The sequence below is a fragment of the Festucalex cinctus genome, chromosome 14 (genome assembly GCF_051991245.1).
Source record: "Festucalex cinctus isolate MCC-2025b chromosome 14, RoL_Fcin_1.0, whole genome shotgun sequence".
Lineage (NCBI taxonomy): Eukaryota > Metazoa > Chordata > Actinopteri > Syngnathiformes > Syngnathidae > Festucalex > Festucalex cinctus.
The window spans coordinates 22617278-22642068 of NC_135424.1; the positions used below are offsets into that span (position 1 = coordinate 22617278).

The 24791-nt window shown below is 44.0% G+C and overlaps 1 protein-coding gene and 1 long non-coding RNA gene across 6 annotated transcripts in view; one reads left to right on the plus strand and one right to left on the minus strand.

Annotated features, from left to right (window-relative positions):
* Positions 1-2785, plus strand: part of LOC144001471 (uncharacterized) — a 185964-nt gene extending 183179 nt beyond the window's left edge. Inside the window, exons 2-3 of the long non-coding RNA XR_013278496.1 lie at positions 1926-2063; positions 2449-2785. This is a non-coding gene — a long non-coding RNA (uncharacterized LOC144001471). The remainder of the gene's footprint in view (positions 1-1925; positions 2064-2448) is intronic.
* The window catches only part of eno4 (enolase 4), a 29560-nt gene extending 13424 nt beyond the window's left edge, over positions 1-16136 (minus strand). For all 5 annotated transcript variants that reach the window (XR_013278495.1, XM_077495808.1, XM_077495807.1 and 2 more), the window contains exons 1-6: positions 15623-16136; positions 15061-15189; positions 12148-12335; positions 2416-2549; positions 660-826; positions 247-375 (exon numbers count right to left, since the gene is read on the minus strand). Coding sequence is in view for 4 of the 5 variants with exons in the window: in XM_077495808.1 (XP_077351934.1) it covers positions 247-375; positions 660-826; positions 2416-2549; positions 12148-12335; positions 15061-15189; positions 15623-15784 (909 nt within the window). In the remaining variant the exon portion in view is untranslated. The remainder of the gene's footprint in view (positions 1-246; positions 376-659; positions 827-2415; positions 2550-12147; positions 12336-15060; positions 15190-15622) is intronic.
* Between the last annotated feature and the right edge of the window lie 8655 nt (positions 16137-24791).

The following is a 24791-nucleotide window of genomic DNA, read 5'->3' on the forward strand; positions in this document are numbered from 1 at the left end:
GACTAGTATATATTTCTTTATTTCTTTATTTCTTTATTTTAAGAAACTTAACTTTTTGATTTCACATTATCATATGTTGTTGCTTCAGGCTGAAAAACTCAGATTATGTCTACAAACAACCAAACGGTTTTGATCCATCTTAGGTTAAAACGCCCTTTTAAGAGACTACTGGCTTCTCTCCAAGAAGAAAGCCAAAGACAGAGGAAAACACATGGAAACTACATGAGTGGTTGGTGATTTGAGTACTTGTTTGACTTGTTGTCCTGCATTGGGGATCAGTATGACCTCTTCCAGCAAATTCAGTTTTCCAGGACAAAACTTCCCACAGCTTAGTATAGTTACCAGGGAGATGGGAATGTGAAAGCTGTCTTGATCCTGCACACACGTATTTAAGACATTTTTACATACTGCACAAAGTAGTGCTTAAGTAAACAGAGAGTATGTGTTGATTGGTGAATGTGCGTGCTGTCATCAAGAGTATTAGGGATGGTTACAGGGTTTAAAACAAACACACCCCAAACCTCCCTTCCTCCAATACTCAAATCCAGGTAAAAGGTAAATAGCCTAGCACCTTCATTAAAGTTAATTATTTTGCACTCCCCCACATTTGTTTTTTGTTTTTCATAAAACATAATCAGCCAAATGCCCTTGGCTCTCACCTCTGAGTTCTTTAGGGCTCGGATATACTTGTAGAGTGGAATGTCCTTTATCTGGGCCCCACTCTTGGCTACAGCAAGAGACACTGAGCCAATGGCCAAGCAACCAGGCAACACTGGTTCAGGTGGCTCAGCCGGACAAAATGGCTTGTCCGAACTGCCTTTTTTTTCTGTGAATAAAATGTCAGAAATAACGTGTTAGTAGCCAGGACATTCTAAGTTGCATTACAAGTTTTGAGGGAAACAGAAAAAAAAATGCCAGTTTCCACCAATTCATTTTTTTCGATCCAAATATCGATATTATCGATACCCCGTCAGTATCAATATCGAATCGATACTGGCACTATAATATCGATCTGGTTAAGTTTCAGTTTGGCTCTTTTATGCACAGTTGCGGTTTGGCCAAACAGATAACAGCTATGTCGCCGCACTTCTCCACTTCTGTCTTTCAGAGCAGAGCAGGCACAGGCAGACGTGCTTCCACTCTCCCGCCTCTTCCTCTATTGTGTTTCAATCGTGTGCCATCACGTGACTTAGCATCTCCTCTATGCCTGAGCACACAGTATTGTACTTGAAAAATAACTTTATATTTGCTGCATGATAATCTTTAACATCTTGTTAATTTAGGTTGAAAAAAATCCACAAAAGGGCAATGAAGGCAAAATTTTTAGTTTGATAAAGAATTTGTTTAAATTTGTTTTACTTAGTCCCGGAAAATAAAGTTCCTTATATTGTCCAGTCTGTTTGTCTCTCTCCCGTGTTTCTCTGCCTTTGGGTCCATCCACCACATGCATACTCCACTTATCGTGACAAGTGGGCATCGTCATTGACTGGAATAGATGATTGTTGGAACTGCCTACCTTTTGGTGTGTGCTTCAGCATTTTCAGCGAATGCTTGATCATGCGAAGCCTCACAACAATACACAGATTGAAAAGGACCGTGTGTTCGTGATCGACAGAAGTAACTTGCTTCCCTCGCTGCTCAGTCTGTGCATTTTTTCAAGGTTTCGCATTATCAAGCATTCGCTGAAAATGCTGAAGCATGCACCAAAAGGTGGGCACCTCCATCAGTCATCAATCCTAGTCAATGACGATGCCCACTTCTGTTAAAAAGTAGCCTGACGGCTCTTGCCAGCCTATATGGGGAACTCGCTTAGCGGCTATCTATAGCCTCTAGCCAATAACACTGCCAATAGATACCGTATTATACAACATTAGCGTAACTAATTTTTTTTTTAAGTCTCATTTAACAATTGTACATGATTTCAGAATTGTGCTGTGTTGATGGCAACAGTTTGTGATGGTAATATAAGATGGGCTCCAACGATCCAGCCTCCAGTCGGCACAACGAGTCAAATCAACCGTCACGCCACCACGCACTGCCAGGAACAACTTCAAAATAAATGCGTAAGAACACATTGATGCCCATGTATTATTTGGGGAAGATTTTATTTTGAAGTTGTAAATCTCCCCACATTGGCAGCATGTTACTGTCATGCATAGCATGGTATTCCTGACAGTGCACACCAGACACCCGAGGCACAAAAAATAAAAAATTTAAAAAAAATCCTTAAGCAGTTTTTTTAATTTGAGGTACTCAAATTACTTGAGGACTTGTTTCACCCCTAATATGGAGTCAGTAACAGTTCTAAAAGGGCCATCACATCCATCTATCCATTTTCTTACATGGGCTTGGCTAATATATTATGTTATGTCCTGTCAGGTATATGACGACCAAAATGTATACATTACTCATTACTTTTGTCAGACTTCTTGTCTTTCTTCTTTTCAGGTAGTGAAATCGGAACTTCCACCTCCTGTTCAACAGCAGACTGACTCTCCTCCTTTTCCTTGAGTTCTTTCTCCTCCTGGACACGGGCCATGAAGAAATCGCTGTGTAATTATCAGACATGAACACCATACTTTAATGAATATTAGCCACAAAGGCGTATATTTTGTTTTTAAAATAAAAATATTCAAATGTGTCATCACAAATCATGTACTGACTGGGTGTCACGCCGCCACCGGTGTGATGGCCCATGCTTTTATTTTGGTATCCATGTTTCCTGTCTTATCCTGAAAATCTAACTCTCCTCTCACCCCAGGTCACTTGCCCTTCCTGCCGCTCCCTAATTACCGGTCCCCGCCCATGATTATCACCACCTGCCACCAATCAAGCCAAACAATAAAAGCCACCTGCATTCTCCCCTCCGTTGCCGAAGTGTCACAGTCAGTGCATGGAAGCGTCCCACAGTCCTTATGTCCTCGTTCATGTTGCCAAGTGTTTTTGCCTTGTTTTTGTGCTTTTTCCTCCCCAGTGGAGCGCCTTTTGTTACCCCTTTTGCCTTGTGCCCTTTTTCCTCCCTAGCGGAGCGCTTTTCGTTGTCCCCAGTACCTTTTGCCTGTTTTTTCCTCCCTAGTGGAGCGCTTTTTGTTCTCCACCTTTTTGCTTCCCTGTTCTCCTCTCAGCTTGAGAGGAGACACCTGTTGGCCGGAAATAAACCTGCTGCCTTGGTGGCTTACCTTACGCCTGCGTCTGAGTCCTACCTTACCTCATCGTGTCAGTACACTTCGGCCAGCATGGACCCAGCAGGCAAGGTCGAGGCTGCACTGCAGAGCCAGGAGGCCCGGCTTGACAACCAGGACCGGATCCAGCAAGCCATGATGTCGTCACAGATTGGGGAATTGTCCAGCCAGGTCCACGAGCTGGTGAGCCTCTCACGGCGTCGAGCGCCAGCTCCCACCGGACAACTTCCTCATCCTGAGTTCCTCGTCCCGACCACGCCAGTCACCGGGGTAGGATTAAGACTGGCCTCCCCAGAACGATACTCCGGTGAACCCGGGCGCTGTCAGACTTTCCTCACGGATTGTGACATACATTTTGAACAGTTACCACAGGCATTTCCCACAGCCCGGTCCCGAGTGGCCTTCATGGTGTCGTACCTGATGGGACGGGCCAAAACCTGGGCAACCGCCGAATGGGCCAGGGGTTCCTCGGTCTGTCAAAGCGTACAGGACTTTCAAGTCGCTTTGCGTCAAGTCTTCGACCCCGAGAACAATGACCGAGAGAAGGCACGAGCGTTGCGCCGGCTCCAACAAGGCAAAGAACCTGTCAGCGATTACGCAATTCGCTTTCGAACGTTGGCAACGAACAGTGGCTGGAACGCCATAGCACTACATGATAATTTCTTGAAAGGACTGTCACCTGCCATTCAAGAACTCCTGATCCCCGTAGAACTCCCCACGGACTTGGACGCATTGATATCCCTCGCCATCCGCACCGATCATCGTCGCCAGGAACTGGCTAAGATCGGCGGACTCCGAAGGAACCCACCCCCTGGTCACGGCCACCGGAGGCCGGAAGGCCGCAACCCATGCAACTTGGAAGGGCCCGGCTTACGCCCGAGGAGCGACAGCGCCGCCGCCGAGAGGGCCGATGTTTCTATTGTGGTGGTCTTGGCCACCTGGTGGGAACCTGCACCACGAAGGGCGGCTCACCGGTGAGTTCTCCGTCACCCCGACCCGCCAAGAACCACAGGCTCACGCAAATGCAGATAACCCACCACAATGTCACCACAAATCTGTCAGCCCTCATCGACTCTGGTTCCGACGAAAGCCTCATGGACTGGGAGCTCGTAAGGCAAATACGAGCCTCCACCGAACCTCTTTCCTCGACCATCCAGGCTAGAGCGCTGAACGGAAAGGAACTCTTCAAGATCACCCACATCACTGAACCTCTGGGAGTCCGAATCGGACAGCACTGCGAGACTCTCCGCTTCCACGTTTTCCATGCTTCATCCCCCACTTTGGTTCTGGGTTACCCTTGGCTGCGTCTACACAACCCCAGAATTGACTGGAACTCGGGAACCATTCTGGAGTGGGGAAAAGAATGCAACACTCACGGATTGGAACAACCCGCACCCCGGAACACCACAGCCCAGGTCCACCAGGTGACTCTCGCCCCACCTGCTCAAAAGGAATACCCGAACCTGCACACTGTTCCCTCCTGTTACCACCACCTGCGGGAAGTATTCAGCAAAACCAAGGCCATGACTCTTCCTCCCCACCGACCGTATGACTGCCCGATTGACCTGATTCCCGGATCAACCATCCCCAAGTGGAGACTGTACTCGGTCTCAGGACCCGAACGCCAGGCCATGAACACTTACATTGACGACTCCTTGAAAGCCGGCCTCATCCGACCGTCTTCCTCGCCTGCGGGAGCAGGCTTCTTTTTTGTAAGCAAGAAGGATGGATCCCTACGCCCATGTATTGACTACAGCCCCTTGAATGACATCACAGTTAAAAATCGATACCCACTGCCATTGATGTCCTCGGTTTTCGACCAGTTGCAACAAGCCAAACTATTCACAAAGCTCGACCTCCGAAACGCTTATCACCTCATCCGAATCCGCGATGGGGATGAATGGAAGACAGGATTCAACACCCCCCGGGGACATTACGAGTACCTCGTTATGCCTTTCGGACTCACCAATGCACCAGCAGTATTCCAGGCCATGATTAATGAGGTACTAAAGGACTTTATTGATCACTTAGTGTACGTTTACTTGGACGACATACTAATATACTCTCCTGACCTAATGAGCCATCGAGACCACGTAAGCCGAGTCCTGCAACGCCTCCTGGATCATCAACTGTACGTGAAAGCTGAGAAGAGCCTGTTTCACGTCAACACCATCTCCTTCCTGGGATTCGTCGTGTCACCTGGAAAAGTAGAGATGGAGGCAGACAAGGTCAGCGCCGTACGAGAGTGGCCCACGCCGGACTCTCGGAAAAAAGTTCAACAGTTCCTCGGATTCGCCAACTTCTACCGTAGATTTATCAGAAACTTCAGCACCATTGCCGCCCCCCTGCACGCCTTGACCTCTCCACAGGTTCGGTTTGTGTGGAACCCGGAAGCCGAAAAGGCATTCAAAGACTTAAAGGCTCGCTTCACCAATGCCCCAATCCTCAGAGTCCCTGACCCCAAACGCCAGTTCGTGGTGGAGGTAGACGCCTCGAGTATTGGAGTTGGGGCAGTACTGTCTCAGCGTTGTCAGGAGGACGGCAAGACACATCCCTGCGCCTTCCTCTCACGTAATTATCCAAAGCTGAACGCAATTACTCGGTCGGAGATCGGGAGCTTCTCGCGGTCAAAGTGGCTCTCGAAGAGTGGAGACACTGGTTGGAAGGCGCCGAACTTCCTTTCGTGATCTGGACCGATCACCGAAATCTAGAATACTTACGCCAAGCCAAAAGACTCAACCCTCGACAGGCCAGATGGTCTTTGTTTTTTAACCGCTTCGTATTCTCTCTTACTTACAGACCAGGCAGCAAGAACGTCAAGGCTGACGCTTTATCCAGAGTTCACGAAGCCGAGCCATTGGAAGCCGAGCCTGAGACCATTTTGCCCCGGGACTGCATAGTCGGGGCCATGAGATGGCAAATTGAGGACGACGTCAAAGAGGCACTACGAAACGTCACTTCCCCCACTGTCATGCCCACCACGTCGACTCTTTGTGCCGGAGGAACTGAGAGCCCAGGTAATACACTGGGCCCACACTTCACGATTGTTTTGCCATCCTGGAGTCCGCAGGACCATGTATGCTGTCGCCCGGAGATTCTGGTGGCCGGAAATGGAAACCACGATCAAGGACTACGTAGCTGCCTGCCCTACCTGTGCCCGCAACAAAACATCCAATCAGTCCCGGATGGGCCTACTCCAGCCACTACCCATCCCATCCAGACCATGGGCGGAAATATCAGTGGATTTCGTAACCGGACTGCCCCCATCTCACGGTAAAACCACGATCCTCACAGTTGTTGACAGATTCTCGAAAATGGTTCGCTTCATCCCACTAACCAAGCTCCCGTCCGCCAAGACCACAGCAGACATCATGATCCACCACATATTCAGGTTTTATGGTTTCCCCTTACACATCGTTTCCGACCGTGGACCACAGTTCGTCTCCCGATTCTGGACTCAGTTTTGCAAAGCCCTGGGAGCCAAGGCCAATCTGACTTCGGGGTACCATCCGGAGGCCAATGGACAGGCCGAAAGATTGAATCAACAACTTGAAACCGGACTCCGATGCCTCGTCTCCCAGAACCCGACAACCTGGAGTAAATATCTGGTATGGGTCGAGCTCGCACACAACTCATTACCCACATCTGCCACAGGTCTCACCCCGTTCAAATGCGTCCACGGCTACGAGCCTCCGTTTTTCGCCGAACTGGAAGAGGAGGCAACGGTTCCCTCGGTCCAGGCCATGGTTCGTCGGTGCCACAAAGTCTGGTCGGCGGCCCGGACGGCGCTTCAACGCCAGGGAGACCGGGTGAAGAGGGCCGCCGACCGGAAGAGGAGACCAGCACCCGAATACCGCCCAGGCCAGCGAGTTTGGCTATCAGCCAAACACCTCAGACTCAAGGTACCATGTCCAAAGCTGGCCCCGCGATTTGTGGGGCCTTTTCCAGTAACCAAGTCCATAGGTCCTGCCGCCGTTCGACTTCGCCTACCAAGATCCCTCAGAATCCATCCCACGTTCCATGTCAGCCAAGTCAAACCTGTCCGTGAAAGCTCACTGGTGCCCTCCGAACCCGACCCACCCCCCCCGGAGATGATTGAAGGCGGCCCCGTTTACAAGGTCAGGAAGCTGTTGGATGTTCGTAATCGGGGCCGCGGGAGACAGTACCTGGTCGACTGGGAGGGGTACGGCCCGGAGGAAAGACAATGGGTCCCCTCCCGGTTCATCGTAGATCCCTCCCTCATTGACAACTTTTACGCAGAGCACCCTGACATTCCTGGGCCGTCGAGAGCCGGCCGTTGAGGGGGGGGGGTACTGTCACGCCGCCACCGGTGTGATGGCCCATGCTTTTATTTTGGTATCCATGTTTCCTGTCTTATCCTGAAAATCTAACTCTCCTCTCACCCCAGGTCACTTGCCCTTCCTGCCGCTCCCTAATTACCGGTCCCCGCCCATGATTATCACCACCTGCCACCAATCAAGCCAAACAATAAAAGCCACCTGCATTCTCCCCTCCGTTGCCGAAGTGTCACAGTCAGTGCATGGAAGCGTCCCACAGTCCTTATGTCCTCGTTCATGTTGCCAAGTGTTTTTGCCTTGTTTTTGTGCTTTTTCCTCCCCAGTGGAGCGCCTTTTGTTACCCCTTTTGCCTTGTGCCCTTTTTCCTCCCTAGCGGAGCGCTTTTCGTTGTCCCCAGTACCTTTTGCCTGTTTTTTCCTCCCTAGTGGAGCGCTTTTTGTTCTCCACTTTTTTGCTTCCCTGTTCTCCTCTCAGCTTGAGAGGAGACACCTGTTGGCCGGAAATAAACCTGCTGCCTTGGTGGCTTACCTTACGCCTGCGTCTGAGTCCTACCTTACCTCGTCGTGTCACTGGGGATGTAACAATAAGGGCAATATTGTGATATTAAAACTGCCACAATATCGTCGTCATGTTTACAATATTTAAAAGGAACACATATGTTAAAAAAGTCACGTTGATTTCCATTTGTGCAGTTCTAGCACCCTCTAGTGGCTAGCTTATTGGTGCAATTTAATTTTCATTAGGGATGTTTTGTCCTTCTATGTTTAAAATATATGCTAATTGTCAGATTAAGGGGAACCTAATTTGCTTGTGAAGCGATCAATGTGTGCTTGCATTAGCAAGTAAGTGCCTCAATATTGTTATTAGAGATTATAGGTAGATTATATGCATTGCTGTTATGTACAAAAGTACAATACAGTAAAACCTCCGCTGACGAACGCTTAAGCTCACGAACTTTTCGCCTCAAGAACTTTAAATTCGCGAGCATATAGTCTCTGCTGACGAACTAGTTTTAGGCGGACGAACCAAACCACGCGGTCGAACAGCGCCACGGTGGCGGCCAGGAGAAGCTGACGCACGCTCATGGCGTCCCAGTTCGTCACCCCCTTTCTTTGAGTGCAGATGTGGTTTGTGTTTGATAGACATTTTGGACCATATTGAGTGTACTTTTGCTATTATGGGACCGAAAAAGACCCCACCACAGGCTAGTGTTAAGCCTAATGCTGCGTTCTCACCAAAAGCGAGGGACAGCGATTCGGCGGTGCGTTTGCATTGTAGTCAATGGAGTTTCCGCCACTAAAAAAAGCGAAAGTGCTATCACGTACCTCAAAAAAGGAGAAAATAGTGCCACGGCTGTTTTGTCCCAGGAAAGAAGTGAAAGTAGTTGGCGGTGCTCACTTTTTGTTGACTCGCTAAAGTGCTCCACTTCCTTGTTCACCAAGGGACACGCCTCCTCCACTCCGGTGAGCACGAAAGCGCGAATAAGCGGCAACCGTTCCATAAACACTCTAAGCGGTGAAACGCTCGCGAATGAAGTAAGTCTACCATTGCTACCATCCTTAAGAACTACCATCACAAAGGTAAATAAAACAAATTTATTATACAGTACAGTTTATTTCTTTAATTACAATAAAATAGCACATTTATTATACATAAAATAAGGTATATTTTTGTGTAGTTTTAAGGCTTATTTAGTAGAAAATTATGTTTTATAGGGACCTGGGAACGGATTATTCTCATTTTAATGGTTTCTTATGGGAAATAAATGTTCGGAAGACGAACTTTTCACCTTACACACACTTTCTGGGAACCAATTATGTTCGTGAGCTGAGGTATCACTGTATTGTGCTTTTTTTTTTTTTTTTTTAGTATGAGCTCTTTTTTTTTTTTTTTTTTACAATATTGTGACCTTTTTTAAATCTCACCAACGCCCCCACAATATCGTGATGATTTTCGTATCGTGACCTTCATATCGTATCGTGATGTTTGGATATCGTTACATCCCTAGTACTGACCAGATTCTGCATTTAGTCTTTCATGTGTAAATCGTAGCAAATCTTTCTGAAGAACTGTCAGATCCCATTACCATTATGAGCTGCATAGCAATTCATTCACCCTCTCCACTAGGTCATGGGGCATCATGCAAAAGCTACCAATAAGAGGCGGGCTGTGTGCATCATGATGACATGATGGAACAAAGCCAATCCATTAAGAGCTTGTGTCACAGATGTCTATTTTGGTATAGAGTGTGATTTTGTGTAAGCAGGAAAGAGCTCTTCAGGTGTGACGGCATACTCTTCTGTTTGTTTTTTTGTTGTTAAAAAGTTTCACAGGTGACTATGGGTAGGAAAACTTTCTAATTCTCAGATGCAATGCGATTCAGATGTCGACGAATTGATTCATAAACATCCACATCGTGATTATTAAAATATGTTAAGGTAATACAGAACATGAACCAAGAAGTGCTGTACCCGTCATCTCCAGGACACTTTGGGAAGTACACACACACTGACAGACACGGTGTGCGGAGACAAAAACAAACATAGATGACGCCTTCCACCTCACCGTGAGATCCAAAAACCTGCTTCTATTTTAAAAGCAGACATGTGGAGATACTAATGCATCTACAATGTCAAGAGCAGAAGTGAACTTGATGTGGCATGTTATATGTCGCAACGTGCAACGTCAGCCGGTTATCAGTCCTCTCCACTCCTTGGTCTTGACGGTTCCATCATAACTGAGGCCCCCGCAAAGCTGGAGAGAATGCGTGAGCACTATTCAGTAGCCCTCAACAAGCCAGTGCCGCCCCCCTTCAGCCATTCACCAGTGCTGGGATGGAAACGGATACCAACTCGCTAGACCCCTGTCCATTGACGAAATCGAGTGTCATCAAGAAGCACCCATCAGACCGTGCACCCAGAGCCGACAGGATCACTGGCGAGATGCTGAAGGCATCATTGGTGTCCTCCGCCACACAGCTGCATGATCTCTACCGTGCTATTTGGGCAGCCGACCGCTCCCTGAAGAGTGGAGGACCGGTGTTTTAGTCTTGCCAGCTACCGCCCCATCACACTCCTGTCCATCCCTTCCAAAGTCGTAACATCAGTGATCCTCAAACATCTACTGCCATACCTTGTCTCTAAGCGCCGCCCACAACAAGCCGGCTTCACACCCAAACGATCAACAGCAGACCGCATCCTTGCCCTTCGGATCCTAGCCGAGCAGAGGAGTGAATACCTGGTGAGTCTACCAAATGCACTGTGGGCTAGTTGAAGGCGGCGGAGAATCTCGGATTCGCAGGAGTTACTGGAGGCAAACTTCGACCTGAGGTACACAAACTCCTTGACGCCCTCAACCTCTTGTTTCTTAGCGAGGGTCACCTGTCGTGGCATCGCCGGCAAGTCGGACAGAGACTGTATTTTTGTCTTGGCCCAGCTTATGGGGTGCCCTAATGGGGAGGGATCTTCCCAAAAATTTTAGCAGTGCATCAGAGAGAGTATCCAGGAGGGAAGCGAGAATTGCAATGTCATCGGCGTAATCCAGATCGGTTTGGGTTGAGTAAAGGCAGACACCCGCCTCCGGACAGCAAGTGAGGGACGAGCTGACCCCGTCGTCATGGCAACGTTGAACAGGTCAGGGTCGACACCGCAGGCTTAGCACACACCTGAAGTGGTGCAGAATGGCTCCGAGGTTAGTCCGTCTGCTCGAATCATTCAGGTTGTGTCCGTGTACAAGTCCCGCAGGATGGTGATATACTTCTGAGGGTTTCTGATGCCCTGTAGCAGGAATCAGAGGGCTTCACGATCAAGCGAGTCAATTGCCGCCTTTAGATCAATGTATGCAATGGGGAGAGGCTGTTGGGTCTGGCCTAGCTCCTCCATTCGTTTACACACCAAACTCTGTCTCCTCAATGCTCTTATTATTCCCGTTCCCGTCGGCTAAACCTGGACGCTCTTTGTAGCTGCTGAACGCCATCTCGATACCTTCCACAGGCACTGCCTGCGCAGCCTCCTTGGTATCCATCAGTAACACTTCATTAGCAATGCCGATGTCTACGCCAGGGCTGGTAGCCTCACACCCATCTCAACCATCATCAAGAGGCAGCGGCTACAGCTGCTCGACCATGTGGCCCGCCTGGAGGACTCGGTACCGGCTAAAAAGCTCCTCACAGACACTTCTCGCCCACCTCCTCATGGCTGGCGTCTTCCCCGGGGCCGTCCCAAGATTAGCTGGTTGTCTCAGGTGGCCGCCGTCCGCCCTCTTCCTGCTCTTCTGCTGCTCACCCAAGACAGAGACGCGTTCCGGCACCTAGTCGCTACGATGGCTAACATCGGTCATGCGATACCTTGACTTGATTTGTTAGATCCTTTTTCAAATTATTCTATTTTCATTTTGGGCATTCGCTTACACAAAATAGTACTCTAGCACCTACCTTTGGGTGTATATTACAGATTTTTGGATATAATTTGGATTTTTTTGCAATTTAACAACTATGATCTCTGTAAACATTTCAAAAATGCTCATAAAAAATACTAGGTCACTGTAAGCACACACATAAACTGTTTTTTGTTTTTTTTTACAAGATGGGAAATGCCAGCTTTTGTTATACTTTGCTTTGTAATAAAAAAATTGTTCAAGTTTTTCAGCACTGATCAGCAAACCATTACCTTAGTTTCTGGTCAATTTCTCCTTGGTCACAAGGGCTCTGTCCCTTCAGTATCATGTTCAGAGGTTCATCTATCCAGTTGACAGCAGTCGTGACATGATGCGCCCTCTCCTCATTTTTTGCTTGCCAGTTCAACAAAGTTTCCTTTTGCCCACCAAGGTGGCTGGAGATGGCAGCAGAGGACATCCTCTAGACAAAAGAATAAAATCAGTCTTCAAATGGAAAAGAATACCATTCACATAATCGCTGCAATACTGGTCATTTTACAGCAGCCTTCATACATACATTTTACAGCAGCCTTCATACATACTATATGCACACACGCGGGGAATGTTTACAGATCATGTCACAAAAGAAAACAACACTATAGTAAAAGCATTTGACTTGTTTCTTAGCTTGGCTTGAAGTGTGTGCCCTTGTGACCTCAGTTACCTTGGTTTTGTTAGGTTTGCGTGGGGGTTGAGGGTAGGTGGACCTAAATGCAGGGAAGCGAACTAGTCGTAAAATGGTGTGAAGTGTGCGTAAACCCATCATGACTGCGTGCCATGTCGGGGCAAAAATTTTGAACATTTTGAACATTTTTTTTAACATTTCAAATTTTTCGTCACAACAAAATTTCGCGACCGTGTTGTGAACTTTGCGAAAACTGTTCGTGAACTAGTCGGGACGATGCGGGACGGATGTGCGCCAGTGCGTGGCAATGCGTCGCAGTGCGCCCCATGCCACGACTGTCACGAAGTGCCACGAATAGTTCAGGAACAGCTCCCGACGCGTTCACGAACAGGTCACGAGCAGTTCACGAACCGGTCACAACTCCTGCGCGACAGTGGCGCACGCTTCAGTGCGGGTGGCTTCCTGGACAGTGCTCGCCATTCCACAGATCGCCAGCAAAGAGACATCACAGAGACAACATGCCTAAAACCAAGCAGACAAGAACAAAGCAGAGAAGGCCAGAAGCAGGCAGGCCAGAGGCAGGGACCGCTGACAGAGATGTTTTCCCCCAATCATCCATATCAAGTAGGCATCTTCTCGTCTCTGCAGTGATTGTGTCTCTGGCATTCAGCATGTTGTCTCTTCCACTGCCAATCCAAAAATGACCAGGGGTTGAGGAGGCCCCCTTTTTTATATGGCGTGCCCAAGTCAGCACGACATCGTCTGAATTGCGCGAACTCGTCCTGCAAATGCGGAAAGTGAGTAAACTAAACGCAAACTCATCGTGCCAGTTCGTGTCAATGTGGGCACGAATGGTCACGCATTCGTGAACTCGTCGTTCTATGCGTGAACTAGTCGTGAACAGTGCAGGAACCTCCCAGTTCGTGCCATTTTCTTGCCACGACAAAATCGTGGCCAAAAGTCGTGCATGTGTCAGCCTTGCATTAGGTTGAAATTCGGGAGCGTCCTGCCTGAATCGAGAGAGTTGGCAAGAATGCAAAATTGCCTCACACCACTTGCGCCACAAGGTAGACCTGGTTTTACAGAATCTAAAATCTAGTCTACTTTTTGTCACCAAGTTCCCAGATGCGGCAGGGGCACGGCAACCCCATCCGTCAGAATGCCCAGCGAGGCTAACACATCTACCAAATTCACAAACACGCTAAATGAGACTTGCCCGGCACGAAAATGAAGATGCACTTATTTTTACGTGGAGCGCATTTTACTTTCTGCCACCAAATTGCCAGAAGCTGTGTCCTCAACACCCAGCAAATAACACTTTGTAAAGACAACATTACAATAGTCAAACACAGTGGTTATAGTGTCACGGTCTAGTTCTGCTTCGCTATTTTAGGACCTGGATGAATTACTGTGATTAAATGAGCAATTATTTCTGCTGTTTGCCAGGAAATACTATAGGCTATATACTATAGAAATACTATAGAAATACTATCAATGTCTGGGAATTCATTTTTGCCCTCAGTCTTAATGGGGTATATAGGGAATTCCAACTTCCGTGTGTCACACACTTGCGCTGTTTCCGGTTGCTGTTTGCGACGTGGGCCACGCCCCGGTGCTTGCGCTTCCGCCTCTGTGCCCCTCAGTGGCACGTTCTCGTCGACGGGTGTGAGTGTGTAGTGTGTCTGTCAGTTGTCCGAAGCACTTCAGAGAGCTGAGACGCCCTACGCGCTCACACCCATCGGTGGGAGCACGCGGTTGGGGGGTGCAGTGGTGGTGGTGCAAGTGTTGGGACACGGCCTGTGTGTCGCAGCAGTGGCCAGAAACGGCGTGAGCGTGTGACTTACGGAAGTCGAAAGTTCGTGGCATCTACTCCGTTGCTTTGGGTTCAGCAGCAGGATGACCCAAACACACCTGCAAGTCGACCTCGAAAGGGCTTGGGGGGAAAAAAAGTGAGGTTTTGTCATAGCTGAGTAAAAAGTCTGGTCTTAAATCCAATTAACATGTTATGGTATGACCTTATATTGAAACTTCACGCTCAAAAGCCCCATGTGACAACAGCAATGAGAAGGACTCATCACAAATCGACGCTTTCTTAAAATAATCGCCTAAGTCATTTTTCAGATATTCTATGAAACACACAAAAAATGAACCATTTGCATCATGAGGCGATAATTTAGGCAAAAAATATTATTTATTTATTTTTTTTACAAAAACCTGATTTGCTTAATTAATTTAAGAGGCTGACGAAATGCTTAATTTCAGTTCTTATGCAACAAGTTACTATACACACTTTTTCAACATTGGGCCAGATAGGATTGGAGGTTTCCTTTTTCATATCATTTCAAAATTTCATTTTATAATTATTGTACTTTTCTTTCTAAAATATAAATATTAAAAAAAAAAGAAAAAAAAAGCCTAATAGTCTGGAACATCCAAGTGTGGTAAATACGCAAAAAGTCAGGAATCACGTAAGGGAGGAAACACTTTCTCACAACACTGTATGCCATTTATTGAGCTTTACCTTTTCCTCGTTGCAGATGATGCAAAAGACTTCAGCCTCAGCACATAGTTGTCCTCTTGAATCATAGAGCGCCTTTCCATTCAGTCTACTTATTAGTGGTTGTAAAGAGAGGTTTGTGAAATAATTTGCCTAGGGAATCAGTGGTTGGGGAAAAGCGTATTATAATATGAATAATAAGGAATAGTAAATACAAATGTAAAAGCATGCAAATAATCTACACAGTAAAGATGCAGGACAAACTACTGAACTGTTGGTCCATTATCAAGAGATAAAAATGCCCAATCTATTCTTAATTGTTTTATGTCAAATGACAATAACATCTATGTCTTGTTTTCTTTGCATAATTTTCGCTGCATTAGACATAAAGTTAGAGAATATAGCCCATATTAAATTACGTAGCCATCGCTAACGGTAAATACAATACATAGTAGGCCTAAACATAGCGAGGACGCTCTTTTGTACGTCCGCAATTAGCTAGAAACAAAAAGTGCTGAGTGTACATAAAAAATAAGGCTGGCTGGAAATACGTATGCTAATTATCAGGAAGCAAAGTTTGATGCACCAGGTAACCGTGGACGTCCTCGGGGTTGTGGAAGAAAAGCTCTCCCAGGGCTTTCTCAAGCTCTTCGGGCACTCTGTTCGCCCGGTAAAACTCAGCGGCTGCGTTTTTGATTTCGTAGAACTCCTGGTCTTCTTCAGAAACATTGTTGACGAAACTAGACATTGTTCAGCTCTGGTGCGGGCCTCGCTCAAACTGCTGTTGTCGTTACCATGGGAGCGGCACGTTCGGGTGACAGTAGGAGACTCGGAAATTGAAATGTCCCGCGCTGCTCTTTCCTCTTTTCCTTTGTGACTTCCCCACCAAACCGATTAAAAACAACTACATTTACCATCACTACGTAACTTGCAGCCATGGAATTGAATCTGTCATGAAGAACTGAGTCGCTAGTGTGTAATTAAATTAGTCACGGTTATTCGCAACACGGCTTCATCATCACATGGACGAGTGTTCATTGATCTCATCACAGATACTTTGTTTTATATTCCTTAACAACACTTGACACCAATTAGGTAATTTGTGTGTTTTTTGTTTTTGTTTTGTTTTTGCTTACAATGTTATGCAAGTATAAAGTTCAGAAATGTCCTTTGTAACGTGGTGCTATTGGAATCCAAATATATACTGTATGACGCATTCATGCATGCATGCATTTAAACATCACTGAAAATTACAACTACAGTATATTAATAAATATGTTGCGTCATCTGAGCATTGACAATAGAAAAGGGAGGAGGGGCGAATCAAAGACAAATGAAAACAGCTGTTAGCCTGGACGTTTAAAAATAATAAATGTAATTTAGTATTAAGAAAAATAACGTGTAGCCACCCATTCTGTAAGATTAATGCATCCAGTGTATAATTTCTTTTCAGGAGAAAAGGTTCATAAAAGGGCAATCGGGAACCTTTATGGGACGCACAGTAGCGTCCCATCTTTCATGAATATTTGTGAATATTGTTTAAATGTAATTTATTCTTGCACACAATGTGTCACAAATTCTCTGTTTGTGATAGATATGGCAAAAATGTTTTACTTAACATTCGTTTTGAAGTGTAGGCATTTTCTCATTCTTGCAGCTGAACATAAACTGCCGATCCTATAAGATTCAATGCCACAAAGACCATGTTGGTCTAATCTAATGAATGCTATTGTTAACAACGTAGGCCATCAACTGTACTTGTTAAAGTATTCACACGCAAACAATAGAAATTGGCCAAAAATATAACACACATGGTAAGCTACAGTATTACACATAAACAGATTCTTTTTAATTATGTTGCATGTTTTTATTTGGTCTTGATATTGTTAATCTCATTACTAGTCAGTGTTTTCTTATGGATAATATTAAGATTTGATCAAGAGTTAATTTCATATGCATGTTGTCCCTAGACCACTTTAAACAAAAATGTCTACATATGGAAATGCAGGAACAAAAAAGTGAATTTTAGAACATTGTGTTGCTTAATTTAAATTAACTTATTGTGTTAATTTGATGGAATGATATGTACATTATCATACAAATATGTGCTATTTACTTGTAATAAACAACATAATGTCAACATTGAAACCATGTTTTGATAAAGCCGTGTTTTGACAAAAGTATATCTATTGTCTATGCCAAAATCTTGACCAATTATTTAACGTGACATTTTTATTTGACTTGATTCATTGCCATACATATGTTTCTGTAAGGTCAGTAGTTGGCTCTAGTTTCATCATAGCAAACACAATTAAAAAAGAATATTTTGGCTTTGGAGGCAAGTGTTATAAATTAAATCACAAGAGTAACAAGTATATATTGTTCTTTTTTATTTTTTCCTTGCAAACAATTCACCAGACCCAGAGGTTCATGTCATGGTATGCCTTAATGAACCAAATGATTGTCATAACACCCAAGGGGTTCTGGTGACACAGTTAGAATGGCTCCGGAGCGCAAAAAAAAGTGAGTGGGCAAATGGATAGTCAACATGCAGTTGCTACACAAATAGTAAGAATTTAACATTATTAAAAAAAAATTTACTTATTTGATGTGGCTCTCCTTCCATGCAATGTTCCTTAGACATTTGATTTTTAAAATCACTTCAACTTGTGCCAGTTGGAAGCACAAGTATGCTGAATATGGTGAATGGTGAATCAAAATACAACAAACACAGTAAAACAATGAGCAATAATTATTCAAGTCTTTCTATTCTTAAGTTGTTGTTTTTTTTTAATATTTACTGAGTTGCCGAGATAAAAAGAATAACTTCCATTTGTCGCATGCTATTTGTTGGTTTGGAGTTTATTTATTTTCCGTCACACACTAATTATTCTGTCTTTATAAAAGAAATACATAAACAAAAATAAAGATGATTACACGTGGCAGTCATTCCCCTTTTAATGATATCAGAGCAGAATGATCTCCACCTGGCACAATGATTTGAGGATAACCTTTAGCAACAGTAAAAGACCACAAATCCTCTTGAGTTTGAAAGTGCCAATAATGGTGAACTACAGCCTCCTCGTGGACATTCTCCTGACATATATCAGGCTAGAATAGGGCAATCATTGTATTCTTTCTTTCTTTCTTTCTTTCTTTCTTTCTTTCTTTCTTTCTTTCTTTCTTTCTTTCTTTCTTTCTTTCTTTCTTTCTTTCTTTCTTTTTATTTATTTATTTTTTGTCCTCCACAGTAGGTTAAAACAGCAGGGTGTCTACACACACACACTCACACAAAAAAAAAGCTCCTCCAACTGACATGAAAATGTACCCTGGCCACTCTGGTCTAATTGACATAAATGGCACATGAAATTGGGCTGGATGAAAAGTGTTGGTAGCTAATTTATCATTGAAGGGAAACACTGAATGTCTGTTTAAAGCGCCGGTTTCCATTGTGTAAGTAAGGGGGAGTGGTCACAACTGACAGATTTCCGAGCGTATTCCCTATGACAAAGCTTAATTCCTTAAATTTATTCTTGAAATTGAAGTATGGCTCCAAGGCTTCACGAGCATTGAAAAAAATCCATCATTTGAATATATCTACACAATAGTAAAGAAATATGTATAATAAAGTACTTAGGTTGAAATACTTTATAGCCATACATATATTAGTGCGTCAAGGACAGTCACCTGTTGCACTTTTTGTACATACTTCTCATTCAAGCCTCATGACAACTCAGACAACTCACTCACTGACCCAGTCTGTTTACATCAACACGCAGGCCTCATTCAAATGAATTCCCATTTTGTTTATGTATAGGCTGTGACGTTAAACAGCTTGTGTGGGGTCTTACAGGTCACATGAATAAAAGTAGCGTTCAGCCTAATTAGTGCATCTTTTTTCCTCTCTCCAAACTAAAGAGCAGGGGGTGGGCACTTTCTTGGTCTATGCATGGTCACCATCTCCTGCACCTAATTAAAATATCCTCGTTGTGTTTTCAAACTTGGCCAGGTGTGCTTTCAATGGGAACATTGCTGTTCTTGAAACTGTGGTTTTAAACTTGTGTCAGCAGAAGAATCACTTTTGACGGGTGGTGGGACAAGAAGGAGCTGGAACCCGCTCAATGTGACTGAATAACTGTGTGCGTCTGTGTGCGAGCACACGTGCGTGCAATTGTGCATGTGAGGGTGTGTTGGAGAGGGGAAGGAAATCTAAATTTAACACCCAACACTCCTACAAAATATCGAGTAATATTACCAATATATATTGTACACTTCGATAGAGAAAATAAAATGAAAGCCTTGGGGCGTTGGCGATATTTAAAAAAGGTCACAATATTGTAAAAGCAAAGCTCATACTAAAAAAAAGCATAATATTGTGCTTTTGTACATAACAGCAATGCATATAAACCACCTACAATCTCTAATAATATCGAGGCGCTTACTTGCTAATGCAAGCACAGATTGTTCACTTCACAAGCAAATTAGGTTCCCCTTCATCTGACAATTAGCATAGATTGTAAACATAGAAGGCCAAAACATCCCTAATAAAAATTAAATTGCACTAATAAACTAGCCACTAGAGGGTGCTAGAACTGCACAAATGGCTGATTTTTTGAACAAATGTGTTCCTTTTAAATATTGTGAACATGACGACGACGATATTGTGGCAGTTTTAATATCGCGATATCACGATATTGCCTTTATCGTGACATCCCTAACTCTGACTAACGCTTAATAAATTTCAGTTATTCTAGTAGGCTTTTGTTGACATGTTTTCTATTCTAGCATAACCGTTTACACTGACTGGTACGTGAAACTGTTCATAATTCCATTCACCTTGACTAATGTCCTCGTTCTATCTGAAGAAAAACAGCCCCAAAACATGATGCTTCCATCACTATGGTTCAATGTTCTTTGGGTGAGTACCTGTGTTGGCACCAAACATATACTGTTTGAATTATGGCCAAAATGTTCAATCTTGGCTTTTGCAATGCACACTTGAAATCTCTCACATGTGTGAAACTGTGTTATGGTTTCAGTCATGATGAAACCAAGGTTGAACAGAGTAAGGGGGGTGGGGGGGTAAATGAAAGAGAGAGAGAGAGAGAGAGAGAGAGAGAGAGAGAGAGAGAGAGAGAGAGAGAGAGAGAGAGAGAGAGAGAGAGAGAGAGAGATCCATTAGAAAAAGTATCTTGTTCCAGAAATGTTTGGATAAGAGATTCAAAGCATGACCATGTGTTGCGTTTCAGATTGAGAATATGAGACTGTTTCCTGTCTCATAGTGGAGTAATGCGCCAAAGCTATGAAATGTATTTTTATCTAATGTCCTAAAATCAACCCCAAGACTGAGTGGAAACCAGTGCAGAGTGGCCTAATCAGGACAGATATGATCTTGTCTTATAGTCTTTGGTAATAGACAAGCTGCAGAATTTGCAGTCGCTGACTGGTGAGATGGCTTTTTGCCTTAAACTTAAATTCAGAGTGTTACAATAATTTATCCTTGATTGGATAAAAGCAAAGACAGCCTTCTCAAGATCTGACTGAAAATGAAAAGCCTGCTTTTAGGGATGCATCTAGTGTAAGTTAATGACTGTGTGTTATAGATGTCATTTATGTATTAAACAATGGTGCTCTTCAAAAAGAACACATTTTCAACTTTATGTCTGTGACACAGCATTCTGCAGATTATATTAACATATATGGAGTATAGGTGAGAGTTCACCAGTTCCGGTGGTCGAGGTCCGGAGTCCTGCAGGTTTTAGATGTTTCTGCCCACTAGCACACCTAATTCATATAATTAGCTCATCAGCATGCCTGATAACCATCCTGATCTATAGTATCAGGTGTGTTGCTAGGCGGAAACATCTAAGACCTGCTGGACTCCGGACCTCAAGGACCAGAATTGATTAACCCTGGTATAGGTAACTCCTATACTTGTGCAAATATACTGTATACAGCAGGGGTATCAAACTCATATTAGCTCAGGGGCCACATGGAGAAAAATATATTCGCAAGTGGGCCGGATCGGTAAAATTGTACATAATTTTTAAAACATTGCCGTCAATTACATGCAGAGTTTCGCTATTTGTGGGCCAGCCCTAAATTGTGGGGCGCATCTGTACAAATATTGTCCCAAATTTTTTTTGCATAAACCTGTATATTGTTCACTGATTGTGTGCCGGGTGCCGTTACTGAAGTTATACGGACGCTAATACTTGTCATATGTGTAGTTGAATGTGTGTCTTATTCAGCACGTTTGTGTTTGAATCATGTTTTTATTTTTTAAACAAACTAACTTTAAATTGTGCTTAAAATAACGACATTCAGAGCAATTCCATGTACAAGTTGCATTGCTCAACTGAGACTTACTTGTGTAATTATGAATTTATAAGCTTTGATTGTGGCCGGCTGATTAATTGGGCCTACATTTATTTATTTATTACACTTTATACAACCATCTCACGGGCCGGATTAAACCCCATTGCGGGCCTGATCCGGCCCCCGGGCCTTATGTTTGACACCCCTGGTATACAGTAATCAGTGCGTTTGCCTCACAATCAAGAGGTTCTTAGTTTGAATCAGGGCTACGAATCATGCCAAAACCCCGTAAACACAAAAAACGTGATCTCCATAAACAGAACCTGATCTACATGCACAAAATGTGATCTACGTACACAAAACCTGTTCTATGTACACAAAACCTGATCTACGTACACAAAACGTGATCTACAAACACAAAATGTGATCTACGTACACAAAGAAGCATTTCTTCAATTACAAAAAAAATGATACTAATCTTTCACGCGCAAAAAAAAACTACAGATAAAAGTCACATGACTTTTGCAGTGATATTCTGTCGAGCAATTTTACGTGCCGAAAAACCCAAGAGCCACCCGCGCAAAGCCAGCAAACTTTACAGCAGGGGGCGCTGTTGAATCAGTGCCATATAGAGTGTCATGGTTTGGCTCTCAGGCCTCTATTTTTTTTTTTTTTCATTCCAGCACCCAAGTGATTGGTGGGCGTTTCCCTCCTTAATGACCGCACCTGTTCCTCATGGACAATCAGTGGTCTATAAAAGCCACTGCGCCACCACTGCCCACTGCCGACTGCCAGATTATTCATCTTGCTCACTGCCGTGCAGCCAAGTGTTTATTCTAGCGTTCTCATAGCCTTTCATACTTTTTTTTCCACGTGTCTTGTATTACTATGTTGCCCTTTGTTGTACTTTGTAGGATGTTTGAGTTTTAGTTTGCGTTCTCTCACCTAGACTTGTGGTGTTACCTTTTACGTGTGCGCAGTTGGCCACGTTTTCTTAAGTTGAACTTTCTATTTTGTGTTGTGATGTTTGCTGTGATTCCTTGCTTTTTGTAAGCAAGTGTTATTCCTTAATTACTAGTTTTCTCCTTGCCGTTTGCAAGTGTTTTCGGTTGAGTTGTTTTTGTACTGGTTGTCTGACCAGCTTTTTCGGTTGTTTGTTTCCGCGCATCTCTGTGGAATAAATTCTTGATCATCCCTTTCTCTGGTCTGCGTATTCTGGGATCCACTGTCGCCGGCTATCCCGGCCCCCCTAACATAGAGAGTTTGGCCAACTCGTTTAAGAACTACTACGCTGTGATTGGTCAACTGCTGGTCACATGACATATGGACGCCTTAAGACTTAAGGCGTCCACTTAAGGCTTAAGTTGTCGTTACTATGCTGCTGCCATTACGTAATGTATTGCAATTGGCGTTCCAGAGCCATGGGTGTTTCTATTGTTCTTGTCATTTACATATTGCAATTATGCCGTGTTGTTCAGCATGGCGTTGTTCACAATCACAACAACCAGGCAGTGGCGTTTTGATGCAGGGTTAGATTTAGGGTTGAATAAAGTAAGTAAAATACCCTTATTTGATTTACTGTAAGTGGGACTGCAGCTTTCTATCTCATCAAATGAGTGGTCTACCCTGTTTTTTTTTTGTTTTGTTTTTTTTTTTTAAATCAAGGTTTGTGATTGTGAACGCCATAAACGCGTGTTGCAATACATTAGTAATCGCAGCAGCATGGTAACAAGGCGTCCATATGTCATGTGACCAGCAGTTGACCAACCACAGTGTAGTAGTTCTTAAACGAGTTGGCCAAACTCTCTCCCCAATTTTCGGCACTTAGAACTGCTTGGCAGAATATCACTGCCAAATGTCCCAACTTTAATCCATAGTTAGATTAGATAATTTTTTTTGTAATTGAAGATATGATTCTTTGTGTACGTAGATCACATTTTGTGGATGTAGATCAGGTTTTGTGTATGGAGATCACACGTTTTGTGTGCGTAGATCAGATTTTGTGTATGTAGATCACATGTTTTGTGTACATAGATCAGGTTTTATGTATGTACGTAGATCACATTTTTTGTGTTTGCTGGGTTTTGGCATGATTCTAACTTCATATCAGGCCCAGAAAAATGGTTGCGCGTCAAACAATTGATGCAAAGTCACAACAACATTGTCGACAAGTCCAAAGTGTACCTCACTCTAAACCAGCACACTAAACGAGTACAAGTGATAAATAACGAAAATAATAATTCACGACACTGAAACTGATCCAGACAAATGTTGCAAGCTTAGCTGGCATAAAAATGAAATAAATAAATAAATAAATAAAATAGCTAGCTACATTTGGAGCTACAATTGGGTGAATCTTCAAAAGATAAACAAAGCTTCTTAATGAAAAGATAATTGTTTTAACCATCCAGCCATCCATCCATTTTCTTAAAACCACTTGGTTCTCCCAATGGTCGCGGCCGTGCTGGAGCCTATCCCAGCTGGCTTTGGGCAGTAGGAGGGGTACACCCTGAACTGGTTGCCAGCCAATCGCAGGGCACACGGAAACGAACAACCATTCACACTCACAAGCACACCTAGGTACAATTCAGAGCACCCATTTAACCTGCCATGCATGTCTTTGGAATGTGGGAGCCGGGAGGAGACCGGAGTACCCGGAGACCCAGGAAGTCCGAAGCCCAGACTCGATCTTACGTCCTCAGCGCTTGGAGGCAGATGTGCTCACCAGTCATCCACCGTGCGCCCAATGTTGAACCAATTTTAGATTACAAATTGAATTGTTGACCAACTTTAAAAAAAAAAAAAAAAAAAAAAAGTGGTAACACACGACTGAATTAAGTTAGTCCAAACTTAAGCTTAAATCATTATGAGTTCCTTAATACTTTGGACTGTAGCCACTTTGGATTAACTTAATTCAGGTGAATATTTTAAGTGTATTGATATCATAATCACTAACTTAATATAAATTTGGACTAAAATAATTAAATCGCGTGTTAGCACTTGAAGAGATTTTTTAAGTTGGTCAACAATTACATTTATAATCATAAATTGGGTCAACAATTCTCTATTTAGAGTGTAATGCAGTGAGAGCAACGTGTCATTCACCACTTAACAAATCATGTATTATAGTTATCTAAGGAAAGGAGATTGTGGATTAATTGCCAACACAGAAACAATTCAGCCACATGTGATTTCTAGCCAAAACCTAATCTTAAATCAAGGTGATAACAACAGAAAACAGATAATGACAGATAGGCAAATAGCTTACAAAAGAAACATGTAGATGTTTTCCATGACATAAGCAAGTTCCCAAGGGAATACACCTTCCACATTGATCCCAAGGCAAAACCTTTTGTAGATCAGTGTTGCAGGACTCCCATTGCCCTGTGGGGTCATCTGTGAGGTCACACAAAATGGATGAATGGCCTAGAAGTTGT